The 19,603-nt window shown below is 37.4% G+C and overlaps 1 protein-coding gene across 1 annotated transcript; it reads left to right on the top strand.

Annotated features, from left to right (window-relative positions):
- Positions 1-186: 186 nt before the first annotated feature.
- LOC116144468 lies at positions 187-864 on the top strand. Its single transcript, XM_031429909.1, has one exon. The coding sequence runs from the start codon at positions 239-241 to the stop codon at positions 767-769; it is 531 nt and encodes a 176-aa protein (XP_031285769.1). The 5' UTR covers positions 187-238; the 3' UTR covers positions 770-864.
- Positions 865-19,603: the final 18,739 nt, after the last annotated feature.

The following is a 19,603-nucleotide window of genomic DNA, read 5'->3' as shown; positions in this document are numbered from 1 at the left end:
TTAATTATAAATTATCATTTTCAAATATTCAATTATTAAATTCATATTCTAAAGAATCTAAAATCTAAACAAGTAAGTCAACTGTCAAATTAATTGTCACCAGTTATTACCCGTCACCTAAACCCATTAGTCACCTATAAATACAATTAACCACCATACCAACACAACCTTACCTGCCATTTTTTTTGGGTTTCAGTTGTTAATAAAAAAAAAAAACCACCAAGCTGAAAAATTCAAGATGGTCCCAGCTTCCTCCGAACACGGCGCCGGCTCCGCCTCACCGAAGCGGCACTCCGCCACCTTCCTCATAACCATCTCCTCCCTCATGGCTCTGTGTGCCAAGCACGCCAGTCGCGTCTCGAGTAAGCTCAAAGCGAAGCCGGTTAGCAAAAAATTTTACAAAGAGAGAAGTTACAATACTTCTTTATCGGTTCCTCCGAGTCCTGCTCCTAGTTCGAAATCCCCGTTAAGGGCCCGGCCAAAGCAGCTCATGACGACGATAAGCAACAAGGCTATCAATTTCATGCACAAGAAAAAGGTCGACGAGGAGAAGGACGATGAGATGAATTTCCGCGTGTCCCGGGAGGAGGAGTTCGGGGATGGTGGGGTCTGGCAACGAGCGATTTTGATGGGGGATAAATGTCAGCCGTTGGATTTCTCGGGTGTAATTTATTATGACAACAGGGGGAAGCAGCTGAGCGAGGTGCCTTTGAGGTCGCCACGTGCGAGTCCGTTGCCGGGATATCTTGCTCGAAGACAAGAGGCGTGACTTTGATATATTGTCACAAGCGGGTGAGGAGTGGAGTTGAGTTAGGTCACGGCTAAACGGTCTTGGTCAACGAGTACGGAAACATGTGTTGTGTGGTGGTGGACTGGTGGTGGTGTTAGTGGGTGGGCACAAAGTAAGTTTCAGGGTGTCATGGTGAGGGGATGACCAAGTCTTTTACTGTAGCAAATTAGTAAAAGTGGTGTCGTTTTACATGTGTATGTACAAACATTTTAGATAGCATAATATATTGGAGAATTTTGATTATATTTTAAATTAGCTCTTAATTTAGTATGAAGACAAGATCTAATTAGTTAAAGATAAATTTCACGCTAAATAAATTCTTTATATTTTCGTCATCATCTTTGGCCCTTGATTGAGACAATAGCTGAGGACGAACGGCGTTGGTATAGTAATACTTTGAACATACTTGTATATATCATATAGAACAGATGTGAGGGCGAAAATCAGCCATATCGTTTAAATTTTTGACCTGTTATTATTGTATAATAATTATAATAATATATGGGATAACTTATCTTAAATGATTATGACATTCAATACAAAGGGATAATTGCTCTTTCTTTCGTTTTTTCTTTTCTTACAAGTTATTGATTTATCAATTGTTGGGTTAATGTATATAAACGATATTGTGTTTTAATTTCAATAATTTAGATGATTTAGGCTCCGTCTGGTTAGTTATTTAGAATAGCATTCTATGCTATTTAGCAATTTTGGAAAATTGGATAGGATTCAGAAGTTTTTTTGTATATTTCTGAATAGCATTTTCTGAAAATATTTATATTATTTTTAACCCCCTGGGTTTGTTAATTTAACTAAACATCTCTAACAATAAAAGTTTATAAATTAACAAAACATCTCAAACCACCCACATATTGCCCGCAGCCAGCCACCACCGCTAAAAGATGGCCGAAATCTGTCGAAATGGCGCATGACCGGTTGGATTTGGCTGGTAGTGCACCGATCTAGCCTTTTCTGGCTAGATTCATTGTGGATCTGGCCAGAAAATGTCATATATTGGTCGTCGTTGACGGCCGAATCTTTGGTCGTCATTGATGGCCAAAATATGACCGTCGTCAACAACTAGATCTTTGGTCGTAAATTTGGCCTTTTCCAATCATATTCATAGTAGATTTGGCCAAAAGGGCCAAATTGGTGCACGACCGTCTAGATTCAGTTGGTCGTGCACCATTCTAGCCACCTTCGGCGGTAGTGGCCGACTGTCGGTAATATGTGGATGGGTGGGAGTGTTTTTGTCAATTTATAAATTTTTATTATTGGGGGTGTTTAGTTAAACTAACAAACCTAGGGGGGTTAAAAATAATCTAAATATTTTGAGTTAAATAGAATATGATTGAATTTTAAGAATATTAAAACAAATGCATTTTTGGGTTTTTAGGATAAGATAGAGGGAAAGTAGTGTGCCAAATGGACCCTTAGGGTCTGCTTGTGAGTTTTTTTTCACTGGTTTTGGGGGGTTTTTAATTAGACTGGTTTTGAGGTGTTTAAAAATCATTACTTGTCAGATTTTTTATGGACTGGTTTTTACTGGTTTAAAAACCCCTCAAAACCAGTGTAGTGTATTTTTGAGAGGTTTATAAAACACCCCAAATCGAGGTGTTTTGGTTGGTTTAAAAATTTTATCCCAAAAAAACCCCTTTCCACTATTATTTATATACAATAATTCCTTTGCTGGTTTAATAATTTCTTCAAACCCCATTCAATCTTCAACTTTTAGATGACTGTTACAATACTTTTGAATCTTTTATCTTAGGCTTTCTAATCCTTCATTAGAGATATGAAGGTTTTTCTTTCTTTCTTCTTCATTTTCCCCTTCAACTTTTTGTTCTTTTAATCTGGTAAACTGCTCTGCAGGCTGTATGCAATTTAATTGCATTTCTTTACCAGTTGTTTTACAAAATTAGGTTGTTTTTCCTCTATTTGATTCTTTTTATTTGCGTTTAGGTGATTGATTGAATCCTTGTCAGTTTGTTAAATAAATATTGTTTTTTATGGCTTTCCTTCACTGATTGAAGAAAAGAATGAAAAACTATTTTTTAGAAATGCTGTTGCGGCTGTTATATTGATAATTTGCGAAGTCCAACATTGTGGCAGCATATTTATTCTCTTAAAATGACAGATTTTGAATGATTGTGTGATGAATTAAATAATATACAATGAAAGAACTTACAAATAAATTAAACTTGGAAGGAACTTTGATACTAAGTATTGGTAATTGAAAAAAAAAACTCCCAAATACTGGTTAAAGTTCGGGTATTTTTATGGGCATATATGTAAATTTATCATTTTAAAAAACTGTCAGAACCATTGGAAAATAAACTCTCAAGCATAGGTTGAGTGTTTTAAAAACCGCTACTAAAAACTCCTCAAAACCGCTACGGTGGTTTACCTTCAAAACCGCTACCATAAAACTCCCAAGCAGACCCTTAGGTTTCAATCATGATGTACAAAATTTCAATTTCCAAGCTATTCATAGAATAAAGCCTTCAACTTCAAACTTCAATGGCTAGATATAACGGGCGTCACCATCTGATTGTGACTTCTATATTGACTGTCATACGCATATATATATATATATATATATATAATATATATAATATATATATATTATATATATATATAATTCCGTCAAGATCTCTTCGTTAGTTGGGGGAAGAATCCGCACAAGTCGGATTTTGAGGAACATATGAGAGAGAGAGAGAGAGAGAGAGAGTTGGATTTGGTTAGATATATATACAGTAAATAATACGTATCATATGATGTAATAACATTGACTAAATCAACATTAATATAACATGACATTTCAATGAGATTAACTTGATGTAAAATTTGTTGGGATTTTTAATCCATACGAGTTGCAACGGAACAAAAAAAACTTTGATTTGATACTGTTATGCCTAAAATCAGAGCTAACATCAGCAGGCACCAATCAGAGTCAGGAAGGCTTTACGTCGTCCAGGAGTTGCAAGTCGCTCATAACAGGAAGAATATGGTTGTCATCAACTTGGCATATCCGGTTTGTCTATGAGTGAATGAGAGTCACACCTTGTCCAAGCTCCAAGTAATTTAAGAATATCTCCTAAGTTACCAGCAATGAGAGGCAAGGAAGAACTTGTACGACACCTACCCACATGAGATTTGTAATCATTATCTTGATTCCTTTACTATAAATAGAGGACTCCCCCTCTCTCGAGATTCAATATTGAACCCACAGTCTGATTTTAATCTTTAACTTTCAAAGCAAAGATAACCTACGAGAAAGAGACGACTTGATATTCTATTTAATACTCAGTATGTACCTCTGCTTGCGTTGCTATATGAGACCTTTGATCTCTCCTATCTAAAAGAACAGTGGACGTAGGATCGCTTTCAGCATGAACCACTTTAAAAACCATCTCTCATTTATTGTTTAGTCTTTGCATTGATTATCCCAATCTCATGTGCAATTTCTAAGAACAGCTTAGCATCTTGCCTGTGCGAGTCGGTGGGGTCAAAATCAAGCATCAACAGTTTGATGCTAGTATGAGGGTGATTTAGTATCCGCTCTTTATCAGGAATCTCTGATCAATCAGTTTTACTCGCGAACAAATGGCTCGTGGTCTTGAAACCGAGCAAGCTAGCACCAGCAATAAGGAGATCCCTCGGGTACAGGATGATACTTCTCTCGAAGTACCTCCAATTCTGTAGGGTACCGCGAGAATATTCCCTCGAGCTCATAGCTCGACCCAGCTGTGATGAATTACCTGGAGAGGTTCAACAATACTTTTCAAACAGTCAGTGAAAGCTAGATTGTGGATCAGGTCGTACCGCCCAATTCTGACAAGCGGTACTGCCACCGAAGTCGCTGTAGGTCGCGCTAAAGCACGAAACGGGCGAAAGGCCTATGTCACGTGCACTACAGTGCATAAAGATAAGGGAAAGTAAGTGGCAAAAAATGGGCCAAAGGGCTCTAAGAGACTAGCGAATACTGGTCGAAGCAGGTAAAATACCTATGGCTTTGCGACTTGGCAGTATGTCGCATCATGAACCATCCCACGCCACATCGCATGGGCACCCCCACAAGAGTGCAAGGTAGGGAGATTCCATTATCGCCAACATAAGGTACAACCATACCGCGAGGGAAATGCCCACCATCCGCAGGTTGGTTCTGACCACCGTGGAGGTCAGGGTAACTCCCTTAGCCATTCAATGCCTTCACAAGGCTCCAGCCGAGTGTGTGCAATGTACGCAGGAGGCTCCGGCCTAGGTGAGGAAGAGTTTGACCTGCAGTATTTTCTCAATTGCAATCGTGAGGGGCGAACCACGTTACAGAAAGTGATCCCCAAGTAACTCTGATTCCTCAGATTGAGGAGTTACAACGAGCTTTGGATCAAATTAGAGCTCAGCAAAATGAGCGAGGGAAAGTACTAAGGCGTCTACTTTTTCTCCAACGTGTTGACTGCTCCTCTCCGTCAAGGGAGAAGCCCGATATGCGAGCATTCGATGGGAATTCTGATCCCCAAGATCATCTCTATGAGTTTACCGACCTCATGGAGCTTCACACAATTTTCTAACTTGGCAAAATGTCACTGCTTAGCAATGACTCTAATTGCCCACGCCAAGCGTGGTTTAGATCGCTTCTGTTGGATCTATTAAATCATGACAGCAGATGAGTTGTGTATTTCTGAGACACTTCCAAGCTAATAAGAAGTTCTCAAGTGGTGGAGCTATTAAGCAATATACAGCAGGAGAGGAATGAGTCCTTCCAAGCGCTATATTGACAAGTTTCATAGGAAGCTGAATGAGGTGGCTATAACACCCAAAGAGTCAGTTCGAACCCTATTATTACAAGGAGTTCGCCTGCAAACCGACCTGTAGAAGAAACTACAATCTAAGGATGATATTTCCCTCACTCGCTTCTACAACCTCATTGAGAAATATCTCAGAATTGAAAATCAATGGTTGCCTTGAATCACCACGACCCGGTCCTTCAACTAGCTCCCAGTGGGAGGAAAGAAAACTGGGGAGAGAGTAGTAAAAGCCTAATCACAGATGGGCTAACGACGATCAGAGAAATGGAAAGAAGCATCGATTTGAGCCCAGAAAGTCTATGCCCAGGTCCCTCGTACGATGTGACAAAGATCAGATATTACTGAATGCATCGGTATCAGCTATTCTGAATAAATCAGAAGAAGCTAATTGCTCGGAGAGCTAGTGCCTATGAAAAATCCTCTTCAGCAAGAAAACAACAAAAATATTATCGTTATCATCGAGATAATGGGCACATACTGATGAATACGGAGCTCTTAAGCAGGCGATTGATGCCTCATTAAAAAGGGGCACTTCAGGAATATGTTGATGGTCCAACTCCCACTCGGGAGAAGGATAAAGGGACCAAGGGAAGAAGATTCATGGTTGCAAGGGCCTCCTCTTGTCAGAACCATATTTGGAGGACCGCACCTTGCAGGGAATTCTCGAAGTGCTTAGGAGTAGTATGTTAGAAAAGCTCGTCATGACCCTGTAAGTGTAATGAGCACGACATCGCGGCCTACTAAGGTATGCAGAAAGGAGGAGATTATCTTCTTAGAGAAAAACGCGGTACGATTACATCACCTCATGAGGATGAACTTGTCATCGCAGCGAAATAGGTCAGTGCAAAGCACAGGATGTGGTGGATAATGGGAGCTCGTAAACATCCTATTTCAACGAGCATTCGAGGAAATGCAATTGGACGAGGCAGATCTGAAGCTTGCTATCCCCCTCTATGGTTTTCATAAGGGATCATCTGATTCCCAAGGGAACAATTACACTTCCTGTCACTTTGGGTGAGACTCACGAAGTGACTAAGATAACAAAGTTTTCGTAGTAGACTGTCTGTCCGCCTTCAATGGCATATTGGGAAGACCACTACTTCGGAACTTCAAAGCTGTCACCTCCATCTATCATCTAAAAATGAAATTTTTCACTCTGATAGGGTGTAGGGAAGTTAAGAGGTCTTAGCGTGAATCTCGTGACTGCTATGTAAGAGCAGTACAGATGGCATGCAAAGGAAAAGGGAAGCCAGTGGGCGTTCCCAATCAAGCTATGGCTATCAGCAAGATCGAACCCCAACTAGGTCCAATGGAAGACAACATATATCCTCGAGTTCAAGAGAAATATTCCCACAGTGGGCCAGTTGAGACTATTTGAGGTACTAGTCGACCAGAGCGAGCTGACCCGTGTATTGTCAATCGAAAGTAATCTCAACCCTCAACTCGCTATAGATCTAACGAGCTTCCTCAGACAGAATATTGATGTTTTTGCATAGACTCATGCTGACATGGTCAAGATCAGCCTTAATATAATATGTCATGCACTCAACATCGACAGTGAGATTAGACCAGTTCGTCAGAAAAGAAGAACCATGGACCCAGAGCGTTATGCTACTTTTAAGGTTACGGTGGATAAGCTCCTCTCGATCGGGTTCATTCAGGAGGCTCATTACCCGAGTTGGATCGCCAATCCTGTTTTGGTGAGGAAACCTAATGGCAAATGACGAACTTGCGTTGATTTCACTGATCTCAACAAAGTCTGTCCAAAGGACAGTTTCCCTTTGCCTAGAATCAATCAGCTCGTTGATGCCATTTTCGGGCACGAGTTATTAAGGTTTATGGATGCCTACTTGAGGTATAATCAGATTCTGATGTACACGTCTAACGAGGATCATATCTCGTTCATTACAGATCGATGACTGTACTGTTATAAAGTCATGTCCTTCGGTCTGAAAAATGTTGGGACAACCTATTAGCGTTTGGTTAACCGTATGTTTTCTAAGCAGATCGAAAAATCAATGGAAGTCTATATCGATGACATGCTGGTCAAGTCACATGTTGCTTCAAATCACATAGTCAATCTCGTAGAGATGTTTGAGAGACTCTGAAGATATAAAAGGAAGTTTAATCCTCTTAAATGTTCATTTGGAGTATCCTCAGGGAAATTCTTGGGGTATATGGTTAACCATCGGGGAATCGAGGTCAACCCCGAAAAGATCTAAGCTCTCTTAGATATGAAAAGTCTTGCCAATCGAAAGCAAGTGCAGAGCTTATATAGGAGAATAGCGACTCTCATTCGTTTCATATCAAAAGCAATAGATCGTTGTTTGCCGTTCTTTAATATACTTAGGGCCAACAAGAGATTTGAGTGGACTTTAGAATGTGAACGAGCCTTCCAGAGTATCAAAGAGCATCTTAGAAAGCCACTTCTCCTATCCAAGCCACTTTCCAAGGAAATCTTATTTCTCTACCTATCCGTCTCTCAATATACGGTCAACGCAGCTCTCATCCGAGAAGAAGACAAAATTCAATGGCTAGTATATTATATCAGCAAGTGACTATTGGACGTCGAAACACGGTATCCAGAGATGGAACGATTAGCTTATTCCCTACTAATCGCTTCCAAGAAACTGCGACCTTATTTTCATGTACACACCATCCATGGATTAACCAACTTCAAAAGTCGGAGGCTTTGGGTAAGCTGCTTAAGTGGGCTATGGAACTAAGTCAATTTGATCTGCATTACAAACCGAAAACAACAATCAAAGGGCAGGTTGTTACTGATTTTATTTCTGAGTTCTCTCATTAGCCAGATCGGGAATCCGAACAACCAGCGAAATTGTCTAGGAAACTGTTTAGAATTTTTCAATCTGAAGCCTCTATGTTGATGGGTCTTCGAACAGGAGAAGAGCCTGAGTTGGTCTTCTACTTATTAGTCTCGAAGGGACTCGCATTTATGAAGCCTTTAGATTTGGGTTCAAAGCTACAAATAATGAGGTTGAATATAAGGCGCTATTTGCTAGTTTGCGACTAGCAAGTGGAATGGGGTCAAACATGATCGACATTAATAGCGACTCCCAACTAGTTGTCAATCAGATTTTGGGAGAGTATCAAACCAAAAAAGAGAATATGATCAGTTATTTGAAGAAAGCCAAGGTCGTACTCCAGCCCTTCAAGCATTATACAATCAAGTAAATCTCGAGAGACAGTAACTCTATCATAAACACTTTGGCAAAAATTGCCTCATCGCTATATTTCGATGCTTTGGATAGTATTTCAGTTTGATACATCGAGGTTCCTAGCATTAGCTCGCTTGAGTAAGCCGTAGCTACAACTGAATCTATCTCCTAGATGACTCCGATTATTCAGCATCTCTGAGATGGGATTTTGCCCGACATCAAGACTGAGGTAAGACTCCTACGAAGTCGAGTTGCTCGTTATACTCTCATCGGAGATCAGTTGTATAAGCGAGGGTCTAGCACTCTCCTCCTTCGATGTGTAACGGATGATGAAGCAAACTATATCATGCGAGCGATACATGAAGGGATCTGTGGTAATCACTCTGTTGTATGATCTATCACCAATAAAATTATTCGTCAAGGATATTATTGGCCCCTACTTCACGAAGATGCCTTCAACTTTGTGAAGAAATATGATAGGTGCTAAAGATTCGCAAACATCCCATGAGCACCTTCCCACCAGTTAACGACAATGACCAGTCCTTGGTCATTCTCTGTGTAGAAATTTGATCTCATCAAACTCATGCCAACTGGTAAAGGAGGCGTCAAGTATGCAGTAGTCGCAGTGGATTATTTCACCAAGTGGGTCGAAGCAGAGCCTTTGGTCACGACCACTACAAAGAAACATAAAAACTTCGTCTTCAAGAATATAGTGTGTCGATATGGGATTCCTCATACACTCATATCTAATAATGGGAAACAGTTCGACATGAGGAATTCAAATAGTTTTGCGAAGAGTTGGGGATTCATAAGAAATTTGCCTCAGTAGCAAGACTGCATGCTAATGGTCAGGTTGAAGCTGTCAACAAGACTATTAAACATACATTGAAAGCCAAGCTTGGCGCAGCTACGGGCAACTGGGCGATGATCTTCCAGAAGTTCTATGGCCATATAGAACAACTCCAAGAACTTCTACTTCAAATACACCATTCTCACTAGTATATGCCTGCGAGGCAATGGTTCCAATGGAAGTATGAGCTGGATCACTTTGGAGAGAATTCTACAATAAAACAGACAATGAAGCACTCTTACGTACAAGTTTGGAGTTAATCAAGGAACACTGTGACAAAGCTCGGTTAAGGATAGCTTCCTACCAGTAGCGGGCAAAAAGATTCTTCGACTCTAAAGTTAGAAAGAGAGACTTCCAGGTTGGCGACCTAATTTTGAAAGAAGTCCTTCTCGGCACTAGAGAACTAAGTGTAGGGGTATTGGGACCTAACTGAGAAGGTCAATTTCACGTTCGCCTGAATGTGGGAAGCCTTTGCCTCTGCATCTGAGCTGCGAGATCTTGCTTCAGTTTGGCAATTTCTTCCTTCAATTAGTGGAGTTTGCTGGTAGAATCGATCTTCATCTTCTGTTAGGCCACATTCAAGGCAAGCAAAGACTGCATGAAAAATGAATAAAAAGTTAGTTTTTTAAGATCTTGTTAAAAAACTAAGAGGTCAACTTGTATGGAAAAGTTCTCAAAGAGAATAAGTTATCTTACCTAACTTTGCATTTGAAGTGCAGTGGTCACCAAGTTGGTGGGTCGAGAGGCCATAAACTTGTCAACGGTTGTTGCAAGTTGGCATTCTAAGAGGGTGTAAACCACCGACCATAAATGGTTCGGTAATTGCCCTAGTAGATCTAACACGGACAGGTCTAGCCTCGTGGGGGCAGGAACCCCTTCAACCAGTTGCTTGTTTGTTTCCCCTTGAGCAGTCATGGTGGTTCCCTCTTCCCTTTGCAAACTCCCAGGAATGGTTGAAGTCCCGGGAGCATCCCTTGAGGACGTCCTCACAGAGAAGACTTGATAAGGCTGAAGCCTGTCTAGCAATACCCCGAAGCCTTCTGATTCAGACTCGTTTCTTCTTTGGTGGGTATTTGTTTTCTTTTCTTGGTCTTCTGTCCCATGGTCTTCTTCTTTGAAGCACGAGCAACCGCGGGCCAAGAGGCTTCCTCGCGTCGCTCAAGGGGTTGTTGCCTTTCGGCATCAATTTGTATCCCCCTCACTAGGATATTGTTGGAGGTCGTTCCAACTGGTTCGATCGGGTTAATCTCAAGGAATGTGAACCCCCTAGGTTTCTTCGATGTCTTCAGGACCTTTGGTGGCATAATTGCTGCATGGCATGAAAAGGCATCAGCAAAGAAAGTCTTCTTTTGTTAATAAAGACTTAAGGTTTTTCTGCATGAGAAATACTTACGAGTTGGAGCTTCCAAAGACGCCTCGGGGCTGAAAAACCTATACTTTTGAAGATTAGCAGTAGTCACGAGCAACTTTGCGTCGCGACTCTAGTCAGGCAATCAACCAAATGCCTCTATGCTACTGAAATCAGTTAGCGCCAACAATATGGTCATTTTGTTTTCTGCAAGAAAGCAAAAAATTCATTAGCCTTATTTATTAAGGAAGAGTCAAAGATAAAGGATAAGCAGTCTGGATATTAAAAGGAAAATCTACTTGGCTCCATAAATTTACAGACTCCATCATACTCGAAGAAGAAATATTTGGTTTCATAAGCCCTAACATTGCTGGGGTAACCAAATGTCCCTCCTTCGATCGTTGATCATTTGGAGAGGTAGTATGAATCATTGTCTTTACTCTTCTTTAAGTAATAGGCATAGCTGAGTTCCACTGTTGTTGGCTCGTCAAGGTTGTGTTCGCCAAACACGATATACATAGCGACCGCTATCATATATGCATTTGGTGTCAATTGGAATGGCGCGACCTGAAAGTGATCGAGTATCGACCTGATGTAGGGGTGAAGGGGTATCCTCACTCCACATTTGAAGATCACTTTCGAGATTGCAACCATTCTCTCAGGGGGATCCTGAGCAGCGTGTGACCTATGTTAAAAGACGTTTATGCTAATTGTGTATTGGTCTATCATTTTTTGTATCTCATCCTTCATAACTATTGTTCGTACACCTGCCAGGACTTGCTGAGGTGCTCGATGGTTGTGAGCTTCCATCTCCGATTGTTCTCGCCTCATGGATGTCCATTGCTCTTAGAGTCTGAAAATATGCGACATGTAAAGGTGACTCAGTCTCCATTTACATTACCTCGTACAACGATTCAAAAAAGTAAAAGAAACCCTGGTTTCTCTTCCATAGCCACCAAAACCCTAAAAACCCTAAAAATTCTTAAGGGTGATTTTCTAAAGATTTATGCCCTAGGTTTCAACTCTTAAGAGTGTTTATTTTTAAACACTATCCGAGAATGTTCACTGTTTGAACCTACCAGACGTTTACACCCACCATTATTGTAAAAACAAAGTTTTTTAACCGGAATGAAAAGAGAAAAAGAGAAGAATTTTCTTTACCTCTTGATTGCTGGGAATGGATGTTCTATCATAGTGACGAGTGCACATTAACCGGGAAGAGGATGAACTAATCTCCTGAGTGTAAAAACGTTGTTTTTCTCTCTGAAAGTTTAAGTTCTGTGAAAAACTTGAAATGGGCTTAGGGTTTTATAGGGAGAAAGGTGACGCTTGGTTTCTTTTATAAGCGACATTTGGACGAGATGCGTTTACAGCCATTGATCGTGATCACGTGTCATCAATCTGCGCTAAGAGTAACCTTCACGCTTCGTGGAGATCAACCGGCGTTTCCCTTCATTGAAATTGTCAAACGTCGACGTGATTATCTCCTCCACATTAAATGAGCCCTCATTCCCATTTACTGCTTCAAAAGAGAATGTCATTTCAACATGGCTTGCATTTAATGCTCATGGCTGACACTTATTGTGCAGAGACATGTTTGTCAGATAAAGCTTATTTTATTGACCAAAACAGCTATCAAGCGCAATGGATAACATCTAAAAAGGTTGATTGAATAAAACACTATTCTCCTCATGTCAAACTCAAAGCGAAGTGATTCAGACTTTCGACAGCAAAATGTTCTAAGTATTTTCAGGTCGCGAAAGATAGATAGAGTTCAAAACACATCGTTATAACACTGCACAAGATCCAACATGGGTCACTGAACCTTTCATAACAATCATCTCAGGTCGCTTATGTAATTCTCGAAGATTTATGTCACGACCTTTACTCGGTTCGCTGGTTAAGTTAAGTCATCAGCCTCATGTCGTTTGTAACAATATGGTTGTCCTCAACTGTTAGTTCAGGGAAATACTCCTTGTGACAAGTCAGGTTGTGGCATAATCATGAAGTTCTCAAGATTCAATTCTTGAACCTTAAGAACTAAGGAGCTTCTGTTATGCCTAAAAAATCAGGGTTGATGCCAGCCCACATCAGTAGGCACCAATCAAAGTTCAAGAAGGCTTTGCGCCGTCCAGGAGCTGCCACATCGCTCCATAATAGGAAGAATATGATTGTCATCAACTTGGCAGATCCAGGTTTTGTCTATGAGTGAATAAGAGCAGCACACTTGTCCAAGCCCCAAGTAATTTGAGGATATCTCCTAAGTTATTAGCCAATAGGAGGCAAGGAATGACTTGCACGGCACCTACCTACTTGCAGATTTGTAATCATTACCTTGAATTCCTCTACTATAAATAAAGGACTCTCCCTCTCATTTTCGGGATTCTGTTACTAAACCCACATTTTGATTGTAATTTTAACTTTTAGAGCAAAGATAACCTGCGAGAAAGAGACTAACTTGATATTCTATCTAAATACTCAGTTATTGTACCTTTGCTCGTTGTTCGTTATATGCGACCTCTTGTAATCTCTCACATATAAAAGAACAATGGACATAGGATTCGCATTAAGCATCTGAACCACTTTAAAAACCATCTCTCATTTATTATTTAGTCTTTACATTCGATTATCTCAATCATTCACGTGTAATTTCTAAGAACAGCTTGGCACTTTGCACGTACGAGTCGTTGGTGTGAAAATCAAGCATCAACAAATACCTTTGAAGCTTTCTCAACGCTTTAGTATCCCAAGGCATTGACTTCTTTATACTCACGAACTAATATCATATATTGCATTTTGAGCAATGTTATGCTTACAACTGAGTCATACAACCAAACAAAAAACAAAAGACAGAGTAGTCATTTTATATAAATTTCATGCAATTTTTGTCTAATTGTATGACTCAATTGTAAGTAAAACATTGTTTTTGTATTGTTAGAAACAATAAAGATAGCCAAACAAACCTTTCTCACTAAATTTCTCTCAGAAACGCAATGTGACAGCTCACAATTGGTTAGACGGGATCCATTATTGAGCAGGCGAGACCCATTGCGAGCTGACGAATTGCAAGTTGCCACATCGCGTTTGTGAAAGAAAGTTAATGAGAAGGGTTTGTCAGGCAGTATTACCCTGTTAGGATATTATTCTATTTGAAACCAGAGTTAAGTACACTTATATAGGTACTCAACCTTATAAGAGTAGGAAACCCTTTTAGTAATTAATTAGGATTATGAATCCTATAATAATTATATTAAACCATTTCCATTATGGATTAAAATCCATGACTTGATGGTAAACTGGAGCCTTACTAGAGCTTAGAGCTTATGATGTTGGCTTTAAAACATTATAACTATAACTATATTTTATTTTGTTTTTGTTCAAAATATAAAATAAAATTCTTCAGAAATAAATTTAAGGGTGCGTTTGGTTCAAGTAATGTTATATTAATGGAAAGAGAGATTACCTTGATGATTACTGAGAATGTTTAGAGAAATTTGTTTGGTTGTTTGAAATAAATTGGTGGATATATTATATTTAAGAGTCAAGTAAGGATCAATGTGAAAATATTTAATTAAAAATTTAATGAATGAGTTCGTTAACTATTTAACTCTTAAATACAATGGGTCTTAATCCATTAATTTCGGACTATTCCACTAAAAGCCCAAAATTGAACTATTTAATTAAATACTCAATTAAGAAAACTTTAATAAATTAATCCAATTAATATAAAAGTCAATCTCCATATAGCAATTAATAAATTGCATGTGTATCCTCATAGAATATCAATAATTGGAGCTAGAAAAAGATTACCATTTTACCCCTTTAATTACATTTTAATCCGTTGAGACCATTTTTCATCTAATAGATAATTAAGGTTGTCACAATGGATACAAATATAAACATAGTTTAAGTTTGATGAATCTCATCATCAAATATTTGGCCAAGTTTATTATCCAAGTCCTTGAAAAATCTTTAAGTTGATATTCTTATCTAATTCAGGAGTTATGAATTCTATATTGATTGATCAAAGTTCTCAATGCTTATAAATACATTCTCCCAACTAGCAAGAGTGTTGACCATATACGTGATCCAAAACCAACATGAAAACTCAAAGAAACATCACAACATCATATACATAGAATCGGCCAAGCTAGACTCTTCACAGCCTTCATTCACGTTTCAACTATCTAGAGTATTTTAACTCCAAAATCACGCAAACACAACACAAAACACATACAACCAAATTTTAATAACACTAACTACCATTAGAAATTCGGCCAAGGTAAGATGAAACACAAGAACACTTACTTAAATAAAAAAGGGATAGAGACAAGAAGAAATCTTCAAGCATAAAGGATTTCTCCACCAACTTGAAGTTGAATCACCACCAAATCTTTCGTCAAGACTTGAATAAAGATTTCAAGACAAAAAGAAAGTCATTCCTCTCAAATTTTTAATTTTCAATATCATTGTTCAACCTTACAAAATGAGAGAGCGTTTACTTTTATAGTAGCATTACAAGGGTAATTAACTACTTAAGTAAAATAAATATGCCACCTAGGATAATTAACTGAACATAACAATGCTTACCTAGGATAATTAACTAAACATAACAATGCTTAATTAAACCCTACTAATAAAAGTACATGAGTTTGGGCCTTGGAATTCATTGAAGGGGCCCCAAAATGAAATAGCATGGGAATGCTCTTTGGGCTTGGATAATTGGCTGTTTTGGACATCTTGAATGCTTAGGCCTTTTCTTTGTTGAACTTGGACTTCACTTGAAGAATTTGTGCTTGAATGGCTTGGGCTGAAATGTCTCCTTTATGCACATGGGTTGAGTTGTTTCCTTGCATAATTTTGGCTAATTCTTCTCCTTGAGCTTGGGCCGAATTTGACTTGCCTTCTTGGACAACTTGGGCTAGCTTCCTTCCTTGGGCTTGAGCTAAATTATAATTCTTGTGATCTACATACCATGTACCAAGTGCTTTAGGACTTTGATTGGCTTTTTTTTATTCAACCGAATTTGCCAATGTGTTATGAATTGCAATTCCATTTCCACTCAAGTTTACAAGCGTCTTAGGACTTGTAAACGGATCAATACCTGTGGTTTCACCTTTTATTCTAGTGAAAGAAAACATACTATAAACAAGAGTCAATCTATCCACTCATGATTTAGATAAACATGCCTTAAATTGTCAAGAGTGTAAATATTATGTTTAATAAAATCCACATGGTCCATTCAATGCATTCTAAATACACGTGTCTTTGTCGAAAAGTCTCCACTTTAATAACTTTGAGACTTGACAATGGCGGATCTAAGATTTTTGTCGAGGGGGGGCCTCCGTGGCTCCGTCATTGTTTGCTAAACAACTAATAAAAACTTTAAAAAATCATGAAACCTTAAGCAAATAAAATAATACAATATTAAGAACCTGAGAAAAAAAAATGCAATAACTTAATACTTTTCTATTTGAATAAATTCATAAGAAGCAAAATTTTAAGTAAATGTGTTAAATAAACCTTGAGCAAGACCTTCTTTTAATTTTATTTTATTTTATTATTATTATTATTTTTTTTTTGGCTTCTAAAAATTATAATATAAATTTTCATGACTTTAACCAGACCTAACATAAGTTAAAGTCAACCAAAACTTATATCAAGTCAATATTGCGTTGACTTTATATATGAATTAATTCAAAAAAAAAAAAAAGAATTTTCTTGATATAAATATAGATAGTAACTCAAATTTCTTTATTTATTTTGAGTAGCAGAACGGTGACGTTTAAAATATAGGAAAGCAGTAGGTGAAGGGTGAAGAATAACGTATTTTAAAATATAGTTAAAGTTTTAATTTGGGAAAACAAGTTCATTCTTAGACACAAAATAAACTCACAAGATCCATGTCTTTTCCCCTCAAATTAGAATAAAAAACCTCCAAAAAAAAAAAAAGTATGATTCAACCTTAAAATAAACTAAATTGAAATGAGCAATATATATACCTAAAACTGATAAAACAGAAAACATAACTAATTGTGACATCTTGAGTAGTGAAATCTTCAACAATTTCAGTCTTATAAGTTTTAAGATTGAATAGCATAAGGAAGAGAATGAGAGAATGAGAAAGTAAAGAATTTTGGGGATAAAATCATAAAAAATAGATGGAGCCGGAAGAAGAGTGGAGAGAGTTTTAAACTCTTAATATGATGTGGATTTGGAATATATATATTAATAATAAGTTCTTTGTGGACCTAGATATATGTATAATAATTTTTATTTTTTTAAAATCTGAGGATGAGCCTAAATATATGTATAACAATTCTCATTTTTTAAAAATCTGAGGATGGGCCTGAGTATATATATGTTAATAGCAATTTTTGTGAGTCTATATATTAATAATTTTTTTTTTTAAATCTGCCCCTAAGACTCATCATTCCTCATTGAGGCAAACAACACAATCTTAACTAAAGAACTATGTCTCCTATATATAACCCCTCTTATAAATAATTATTCACATTGATCCAAGTTCAGGAGACTTAGATATTGTACTGATTAAGTTATCAAGTTTATCATAATAAAACTGTTTTATCTAGTATTGAAATGTTTATCATCGAAAAACATCTTGCATCTAGGCCATATTCCTAACAAAATTTATAGCAATTTCAATAACATACAATAAAATTCAAAAATCCATTGACATCTTAACTAGTATTAAATATATTTGAATGCTGATATATACTAATTTATATTTTATTTTATTTAATATCCATAGGCTTTTTTGCTCCGTATTATATGCCATATGTGGTGATTATTAAAACTATAAAATTAATAAATAAACACCCACAATTATTCTCTTTTCAATATTATACATAATCTATAAAACCACCGCGTATTATATGTAATTAATGTTAGAGTGATGTTATTAGTCCCTAATTTTCTCTGTTAAGACTACTTGCTTTTGGAATCCCACATTTATCCTTGAATTAATTATCTCTATTATATATAATAAAGGCTCTTGTAAATTGAAAAAACATAGGTGAAGTCATGAGAGCCAGTAAGGGGCAATTGCCCCTCCTACAATGTGAAAATTTGTCAATGTGTAATATATGTTTAGAAAAGTTGAAAAAGTTAATAAAATACATAATTCACCATGTACACAATAGTACTTGCATTGTCGTTTTTGATGATATGGATTAAAGTGTGGAATACTCGTGCTGTGCATTTGGCGGACACTTAAGTAATCAATTCCGTCCTACCATCCCACACCCATTTGTCCACCATATTAGTGATGACAATGAGTCTGATATTTTTCCAGTACCTAACCCATCTTGTTTCAAAAAAGTCAGGTTTTATCGAATATTTATGAGTTTGGGTTTGGATTTAGGCCTGATTTTAAGGTTTGACCTCGGATACAGGCTAGATTTAGGTATATCTTTAGGCCCAGCTCGATCCGACCTGATAATTTTAGTATTAATTATACTAAATTATCCCTATATTATATATTTAATTACAAGATTATCCTACATATATATACTCATTTTTCTCAAACCTTACATGGATGGATGGATGCACTTTGTGGAAAGTTATTTATATATTTGGTGAGTATTCAAAAATAAATTAATATTTAAAAATTAGTTATAAAATTAAAAATATAAAAAAAATTAAAATTTATTAATATTTAAAAATTCACATTATAAAAATAGGGGGCTTGGGCCAGGCTCAAGGTTACAAAAAACCCGTCAGGTCAGGCTTAGGCTTTACATGTCATACCCGTGATGGGCTTGAGACTTTGTCATGAGGTCGGGTTTGGGCTTAGGCCAAGGGGTATCCGGTCTCGACCCGATCCATTGCCATCACTACACCATGCCTTACTCCAAAGCTACACATTATATATATATATATATATATTTTGATTATATATTCGGGTCAGTTTGTGTGCACTTCACGAAGCCTAAAGTTAACTATCAATTAAATTCTCGTAGTAACTATTCTTATTAACAATATAAGTGGATCAAACTCAGGAGTCTTAAATAATACATCTAAGAGATCTAAGAGTTTTAGTTGACTATCTAGTTAATAAATTCACGTATAAAACATGAATTATATGTTCAGCCGTATAATTTACATATTATATGTGAATTATCATATTTTATCAATGTAACCAAATAATATGCGAATTTTATATCATAACCGTATAATTCGCAATCAATTCGTGTATAATTCGTATAATTCGGCCGAATTTTTTAAAACAAAAAAGCATTATTTACGAAGAGACAAAGATGTTTTTTTTTTAGATCCCCATTAATTAGTCAACAAATTTGATGGCTGGAGTAGACAAACTCTGACATAGGGCCGCACAATTGCAAAGAGTCAACAAATTTACTCATTATTGGATAGCCCAAAAAATTTATGAGTATTGAAAGTGGTCTGGGGGTGGCAACTTTCGATATAAGGGAATATGGATTTGGTTAATATTCACAATCGTATTTAAAGTGGTAGAAAATACATTATTTAATGAGTTAAAATTTAGGTTCGTTGGCTCCTAATCACCCTTGTAAAACTTCAACCTGACCATTAATGAGTTAAAATTTAGTTGGGTTGGCTCCTAATAACCCTTGTAAAACTTCA

Source organism: Pistacia vera, unplaced genomic scaffold (assembly GCF_008641045.1).
Source record: "Pistacia vera cultivar Batoury unplaced genomic scaffold, PisVer_v2 Contig114, whole genome shotgun sequence".
NCBI lineage: Eukaryota > Viridiplantae > Streptophyta > Magnoliopsida > Sapindales > Anacardiaceae > Pistacia > Pistacia vera.
The sequence above is the reverse complement of the archived record's forward strand: the minus strand, read 5'-3'. Positions and strand labels throughout refer to the sequence as shown.

Excerpts from the sequence above, each read along its gene's own strand:
- LOC116144468 (XM_031429909.1), top strand. The coding sequence starts at position 239 with ATGGTCCCAGCTTCCTCCGAACACGGCGCCGGCTCCGCCTCACCGAAG.